Source organism: Populus nigra, chromosome 1 (genome assembly GCF_951802175.1).
Source record: "Populus nigra chromosome 1, ddPopNigr1.1, whole genome shotgun sequence".
In the NCBI taxonomy this organism is placed as follows: Eukaryota; Viridiplantae; Streptophyta; class Magnoliopsida; order Malpighiales; family Salicaceae; genus Populus; species Populus nigra.
In genome coordinates, this window is record NC_084852.1 from 1,857,709 (window position 1) to 1,864,903 (window position 7,195).

At 37.0% G+C, this 7,195-nt stretch overlaps 1 protein-coding gene across 4 annotated transcripts; it reads left to right on the forward strand.

Moving 5' to 3' along the window:
* Positions 1-241: 241 nt before the first annotated feature.
* LOC133688457 (uncharacterized) lies at positions 242-5,652 on the forward strand. Of its 4 annotated transcripts, none has more exons than XR_009841148.1 (4): positions 242-1,368; positions 1,563-2,114; positions 2,222-2,576; positions 4,598-5,652. XR_009841148.1 is itself a non-coding variant. In XM_062107957.1 (3 exons), exons 1-3 carry the CDS (start codon positions 406-408, stop codon positions 2,330-2,332), a joined length of 1,626 nt encoding a protein of 541 aa, XP_061963941.1. In that variant the 5' UTR covers positions 242-405; the 3' UTR covers positions 2,333-2,790. The 4 variants fall into 4 exon arrangements, 1 of the variants encoding a protein (XP_061963941.1); XR_009841155.1 differs by having other exon boundaries at positions 5,161-5,652; XR_009841149.1 differs by lacking the exon at positions 4,598-5,652 and adding an exon at positions 3,467-3,776.
* The last annotated feature ends 1,543 nt before the right edge of the window (positions 5,653-7,195 follow it).

Below are 7,195 nucleotides of genomic sequence, written 5' to 3' on the forward strand. Positions count from 1 at the left end.
TTTTTTTTAAATTCCAATAGAATAGACTATAGCTATTAAATTATTTAATTGATTGAGTTGCTAACTTTTTTAATTCAGAAATTGATCTAAATCAAGTTTTATTTTAAATTAATTTAAAAATTAATTTGTTAAATCTGACCACCCCAGCTAATAATTTAAATTTAAAATCCCTTAATAATTAATATATTCTATCTCAAGCTTCTTAAATGAAAATTTAAATTTAAAGTCAAAAATCAAAGCATCATCGTACTACCACAGACACTTTTTTAAATACCCAAAAACCTCTCCTTGATCTCTCCGAACAAACCAAATTATAATAAACATCTCTCTACCCGCAGATTCTCCTTTTCCGTTCTCTTATGAGACGGAGATGATTTGTTTTCAGCCAAGCAGCACAAAATCAGTATGGATTTTTCTTCCGCCTCCGCCTCCGCCTCCCCTCTCTGCCGCTCGCCGCCCCGCACTCGCAGTCGTAGATGGCGTCAGAGTCGGACTTGTACCGCTGTTGTTGTGGTGGCTGCACTTGTGATTACTACTACAGCCTGGCTGTCTCTTGTTTTCTCCGGCACTACTGCTCGGTGGTGTTGGCATAGGCTTAAGAACTGGGAAGGAAGTCTGCATACGCTCCCGTGGAAACCACAAAGTCAGAATCCAAATGGGGTTGAGGAAGAAGATAAGGTTTTGTCTCTAGAAGGAATTGCTCCGTCTCTTCCATTAGGAAGAAACAGGAGCCTATCGGAGGAGGAGAGACGAAGAGATGGAGCAGGGCTAGCGTTAAATCATATAGTTTTCGGCATTGCAGGGTCTTCTCAGCTGTGGAAGAGAAGGAAAGAGCTTATAAGGCTATGGTGGAGAAAGGATTCTTCAATGCGGGGTCATGTTTGGGTGGAAGAGCAAGTGGATGATAAAGAATGGGATGAGTCATTGCCAAGGATTATGATTTCGGAGGATACTTCTCGGTTTCGGTACACGAATCCGACCGGACATCCTTCTGGGCTTCGGATTGCGCGCATTGTGTTGGAAACTTTTCGACTAGGTTTGTCTGATGTTCGATGGTTTGTTTTGGGAGATGATGATACTATTTTTAGTGTAGATAATTTGGTTGATGTATTGAGTAAGTATGATTGTAATGAGATGGTTTATATCGGCGGTCCCTCAGAGAGTCACTCTGCTAATACTTATTTTAGTCATAATATGGCTTATGGAGGTGGCGGGATTGCTATAAGTTATCCTCTTGCCAAGGCGCTTTATAGTGTTCTTGATGATTGTCTTGAGAGATATCATAGGTTATATGGAAGTGATGATAGACTCCTCGCTTGTATTTCCGAGCTTGGCGTTCCTTTATCAAGAGAACATGGGTTTCACCAGGTTTGTTTATCTACTACTGCTGCCCTCCTGCTCTTAATCATTTTCTAATTGTCACCTTTTAGAAAACTTGTATTTTATTAGTAATTATGTGTTATGGCTTGTGCTGCTAAGAAGTTAGTGGTTTTATGTTAAAGTCTGGAGAATTAGACCCCTTGAATTCTAGGATTTAAGTTGTGGTTGGTTTGTTATGGCAGTGGGATATCAGGGGTAGCGCTCATGGTCTTTTATCTGCGCACCCGATTTCACCCTTTGTGTCAATTCATCATGTAGAGGCCGTGGAGCCTATTTACCCTGGGATGAGCTCTTTGGACAGTTTGAAATTGTTCACTAAGGCCATGAAGGTTGATCCTATGAGCTTCTTGCAGCGATCAATCTGTTATGACCATGCACGCCGCCTAACCTTTTCTGTCTCGCTTGGTTATGCTATTCAAGTGTTCCCAAGCATCGTGCTACCCCGGGTCCTTGAGCGCTCAGAAATGACTTTCTCTGCTTGGAACAAGATTCATAATCTGAATGAGTTTGATTTGGATACTAGGGATCCCTCCAAATCTGTTTGTAAGAGTCCAGTCCTCTTCTTCTTAGAAGATGTGGAAAGACAAGGCAACACTACTCTGGGTACATATGTGCGGGCGGGGAGATTGAAAGATGATTTGAAAAGAAAAGTTCTCTGCTTTCCTCGTTCGGCTCCTCTTCCTTATGTGGGGCGTATTCGGGCTTTGGGGTATCCTCTAAAGAACTGGCATTTGGTGAGTTCCCTTTGTATTTTTTTTTTATTCTCAGCATCGTCTACTCTGATTTTCAAACTTTTCCTTACAAGTTAAATGTTGACATTTTAAATATATATCATGGACAGTCACCACGTCGCCTGTGTTGCAAACTGAATCAAACAAGTGATGAACTCCTTACAATATCAGTTAAACAGTGTGGGAAGGGATCTTTTGGTTCTTTTGCTGATTCCGTGTGAATATGAATGGTAGCAGTTCGTCTACTCGATATCATTGCTGGGGGGATTATTTTATGCTTGAAGAAGGCCCTTTCCCAGCCTGTGCTTTATATTGTACAGCATCATTGTTTGGCTCCTTCTTGCAACAGTGGTTTACCGAATGGCATCTGGCATTTTGAAAACCATGCTAACAAATGAGTTTAAGATGAGATCACAGACCTTCACTTCATGGACTACATTCTGTGCCTTCCTTTTTCTTCGGAAGGTAAATAATTTGAAGTCTATATCTAACTTGTAGACATTGCTAATGATGTGAGAGACAATTTTTGTTAGTTTACAAATGAAAACTCCAAGATTTATTTGTCCTATTTTTAATTGTCTGTGTTTTGCTGTGAACTCTAGTAATTTTATTTTTTTCTTGTACCTTCAACTCTCTGTTGAACACTATTGTTCGAGCAATTAGATCTTTGATTGTGCCACCCACTCATTGCAGTAGATGTTCAGTTAAATATCATCCCAATTATTTGGTGTTGCTTTGATATGTCCTTTTTACTTTATAAGGAAAGCCCTTGATAGGATTTTCGTGCATCTGTTTGGCATTCTGTTCTAATTAGAACCTAGTTGACTATCTTACCACATTGTTCTGCTTTTCTGCTGATATGTTGGATCCAACACCATGGGTTTTACCTTAACCCCATGCAACTCTTTGAGCACATCCCTTGCAATCTTGTATTCAATTTGTGTACTTTCAGTGCTCATTAGTGCATATTTTTTCTGTATTATTCAGCTTGTATCACACTTATTATGGTCTAATGGTATGGATAATACGCAATATTTGGAACTAGTAAATTTGAAGGGTTTGCTGATCGAACCCCCCCCCCCCCCCCCCCAACCCCATTACTCTTTCCTTAATCTCGTGCAACTTATGAGCACATCATCATATGGATTCATATGAGTGCATCATACACAACTCAACTTGCATCGTGTCTCCAATTTGTGTACCTTACAAGGACACGTTAGAAGAAAGAAAAATGTGTCAAAAGTTATGTGGTAGTGTTAGATAAGTCTTTGGGGGAGCCATGTCAGCAATTCAATGCTGTTTAATTGAGATGTGTTTATATTTTCTCACATTTAAATGCCTCCCGCCTTGTGCAGTTTTTCTCTTCTACGGTGGACCTACAATGACTTGGAGTTCATTGCCTCCGGTCAGCTGTTGTTATGCTAAAAAGAGCTAAATCATCCAATTAATTCATTATGTTTGTTGCCTTATTGGTCCAATTACGATCTTACAGAGTTCATTATTCTAAAGCTCTCACGCTCTCCAATTGTGTCATGTTTTCTCTTCGGAAACCTTGGTAGGTTAGGGATGCAGGGTTTTTGTGAGTGAGATGAAAGAACATGTTGGTAATCTTGTCAACAACTTTTTGTAATTTGTAATGATTGAATCTCATTCTTTTAGTCTGAATCTTTGTTTTTTATTCTATGAGTTGCTAGTTAAAAAATGCTTTAAGGCATACGTTTTGACTTTTGCATTAAGGAGTCTCTCTTACCTATCTTTGTCATAAACGAATGAGATATTTGGGCATCTCTTAGTTTGTGAGAAATTGTTTGAGCAAGACCCTAAGAAGCATGGAAATGACAAAGTTCAAGGAAATGACAAAGTTCAATGGGTCTACGCAAAAAAGAATTGTCAAAGTCATGTTTCAGCTCTTTCTTCATGAAACGTATCCTGTTTCTAACCTTTTCTGGAGTGATATCAAAGGCTCAGACTAGCATCTTAATGGAGCCTTTTTTTTTCTCTTCTCATTGATTGTGTTGATGTGGTTGTCCTCTTGCGTTATAGATTTCCTAGGTGGTTTAACTTTGAATAATCTCTCAGCATAGGACTGTCCGTATACACAGCTGGTTCTTGATTTGATCCCCATACCATTTCCAATCATTCTTCTTGAGTGAAATAGACAACTAACGCAAGATTCTCCGTGTAGCCGTGTTACTAGAGGCCCTGTCGGTTTTATTCATTCTTTTCTGGAGTAGATCTTCCATCTTTTCTTCCATATGGATCTTTACTTGAGAGTTCTCATGATTTTGGTTCATTGGGTAAATTGCATGTTATTTTTTTCCTCGTGCAGTCCATCCCATGTCAATACACCTGTCTCAAACTACAAATGCAAGTATAAACCATAGCATGAAGGAAAAACTGTCTAACACCAGCGATGCTTTTTAATAGCTTTACATTTCAGTGCTTTAATCTTTATCCATCAACTAATATGGTTTAGTTACTTTCAGATTGCATAACTAGCAAATCAGGTGGGATTTGTGGCGAGAACCTCTCTCAGAAACTGGGAGGTTAGCTGCATTTGAAGTTGCAAGTTGAGTGTGAACTAGTGCATGCACTGTACATCCATTTCATTAGTGACTAAAGCCAGGGGTTTAAAGTGGCTTTTGAAGGGCCAGAAACAGTTTGATGGCACAGCGAAGCATTAAGTGCCAGAAGTGCAACTTGTTCATTCTGATGGGTGCAAGTCCTTTTAGTTCTAGTGGGAGCTGTCGCCTTGATAAAGTGGACAATTAACGATGCTTTAGGAGTCGTTAATAGATCACTTCAAGTGATGGTGACCCTTTTTTGACTTGATGGGATTTTGCTTGGGAACCTAAATTTTATCCTTATTGTTTTCTTTTCCATCCTAGAATTTCTTCCACTCGTTCACATCTTCATAAGCATGTTCTTATTTTGCTGTCTAATCAACCATGGAATTTACTTCCAAGGGAGTCCAAACTCCAATGGTTAAGACTTGAGATTTCTACCTGGAGATCTCACTAATGTTTTGAGGACAATCTTTTTGCTACAGTCATTGCTGCCGTGGACATGCAAGACCATTAATGTATTAGCCCAGCAAGGCTCGTTGGGTTTTCTTTCTTGGAAAAGAACACTCGCATCAGCTGACTGCTGGCTACTAAAGAGTGTTACACATTCTTGTCAGAAGAGAACATGTTGGCTAAAAACCTGGAACACAAGCTGCTGAGATACCGAAAAGAAGAGGAGGCGGGCGTGGGCAGTGTCATGCGGCGCGGCCGTGTAGGACAAATTTGGATTTCAAGCAGCGGGAGGACTAGGCGGGCTTTTTTTTTTTTTTTTTTTAATTTTCTAGTGTGAGGGATGAACCCTATCCTCAAAACATTGAATTAGGGTCATCTTTGAGTTGCCGTAGGTTTTTTCTTTCCTTGGAAAAGGAAAAGGACCTTCGTGTTCTGTCGATTGTGCTCTGTCGGGCTTGCATTTTTCACTCCAAATGCACGGAATATTTATGTGGTAATTAAGTTCCGATACATTTCAGATTTTATTTGTATTATCTGGTTTAATATGTCATTTTAAATATTAATTTGACTAGCTTCATCTCAATGAAATTAAAAGAAGCATCGGGGAATATATTCTTAATCAATCAATCTCAAGACGACATCACATTTGCCCGTTTCAGGATCCTCATGTCTGCCTTGAATTCGTGGCCTTGCATGAACCAAGTATATCTAGGAGGACTTTATACACCACACACAACATGACATTTCTATTTGCTATTATTATGACTGCCTTTCAAGCAATAACTTTCAATCCTCTAATCACGTATTAATCGTAAAACCATTCGTACTTTCATTGTCAATTGGGATTATAACATCTTTTCCTTGACAATTACCTCTAATCCTAATTGTATTAAGAGCATAACTCTCGGCTAGAGCCTTAAATGATAGCCCAAATTCTTCAGTCTTGTTGTTCTTCCTTTTCATCATTCTCCATTGCAAGTGTAATGAATTCAAGGCAGACATGAGGATCCGTTGAATAGTTTTAAGAACCCGTTTCAAAGATATAAGCATAAAAAGAAATTTCCTGATCATCATGATAAATATAATGTTATAATTTAAAGTTTTGATGATTCTATTTTTTTTTATGAATTGAAATCAACCATCAAAATTCAACGAGGATGATAAAGATAATGTTAAAGGAGAAGATTTAAATATAACCTTTTATTTTGCTTGAAGTCTCCCTTTTTTTGGCATGATTGTCTTGACTCTTTATTGTTTCCCATAAATTGAAGTGATTTTATCAATTAACAGTTAAAAAATATCTTTTGGTTAATTTTTATACACTATTTTTGTTTTCAATCGTGTTTTAGGTATGCCATTGTTTTAATGAAAAAAAAATTCTTTCAGTATTTTCTTAAAATTAAAAAACTAGACGAAGATAGTGTTTGAAATTGTGGCAACGGTTGATTTTCAAAATGCTTTTTGCTTGAAAATATATTAAAATAATTTTTTTAATTTATTTTTGACATCAACACATCAAAATGATATAAAATCATAAAAAATATAATTTGAAGCAAATTAATTTTTTAAAAAAATTCAAAAATATTTTTTGAATGCAAAAACAAACACACTCTTACTATATCCAAGTTCATTGTTAATGACACAAGCTATGAAAAAAAATTACTTTATAATCATGATAGGAATGGATTAGAGGTGAGCATTGGTTTTGTTTTAGATATGAAAAAATCCAAATTAAATCGATATGTTTTTCAACAAAATTTTGAAACCAAGATAAATCGAATCAGTTTAATTAAGTCCAATTTAATTAATATAAGGTGTTTTGGTTTGTTATCATCCAGTTACATGTTTAGTTTGGTTTTTTTTTTATTTATTTTAAAAATCAAAACTAAAACAACTATGATTGTTTTTTTAAAAAATTGAAAAAAACATTCAATTCAGTTAATTTCCACTCAAATTCTTACATATATTTTAAATAGTTTGACAAGTGGGTGTATTGGCAAGAAATTTGAGACAAGGGAGGGTTTTACAGGTAATATGAAGTGGATGAAAAAAAGAAGGGGAAGCCAT

Bases quoted from the DNA above. Each gene is read 5' to 3' on its own strand.
- LOC133688457 (XM_062107957.1), top strand. From the start codon at position 406: ATGGATTTTTCTTCCGCCTCCGCCTCCGCCTCCCCTCTCTGCCGCTCG. The intron at 1,369-1,562 runs GTTTGTTTATCT...TTGTTATGGCAG, and splicing joins GAGAACATGGGTTTCACCAG to TGGGATATCAGGGGTAGCGC. The intron at 2,115-2,221 runs GTGAGTTCCCTT...TATCATGGACAG, and splicing joins CTCTAAAGAACTGGCATTTG to TCACCACGTCGCCTGTGTTG.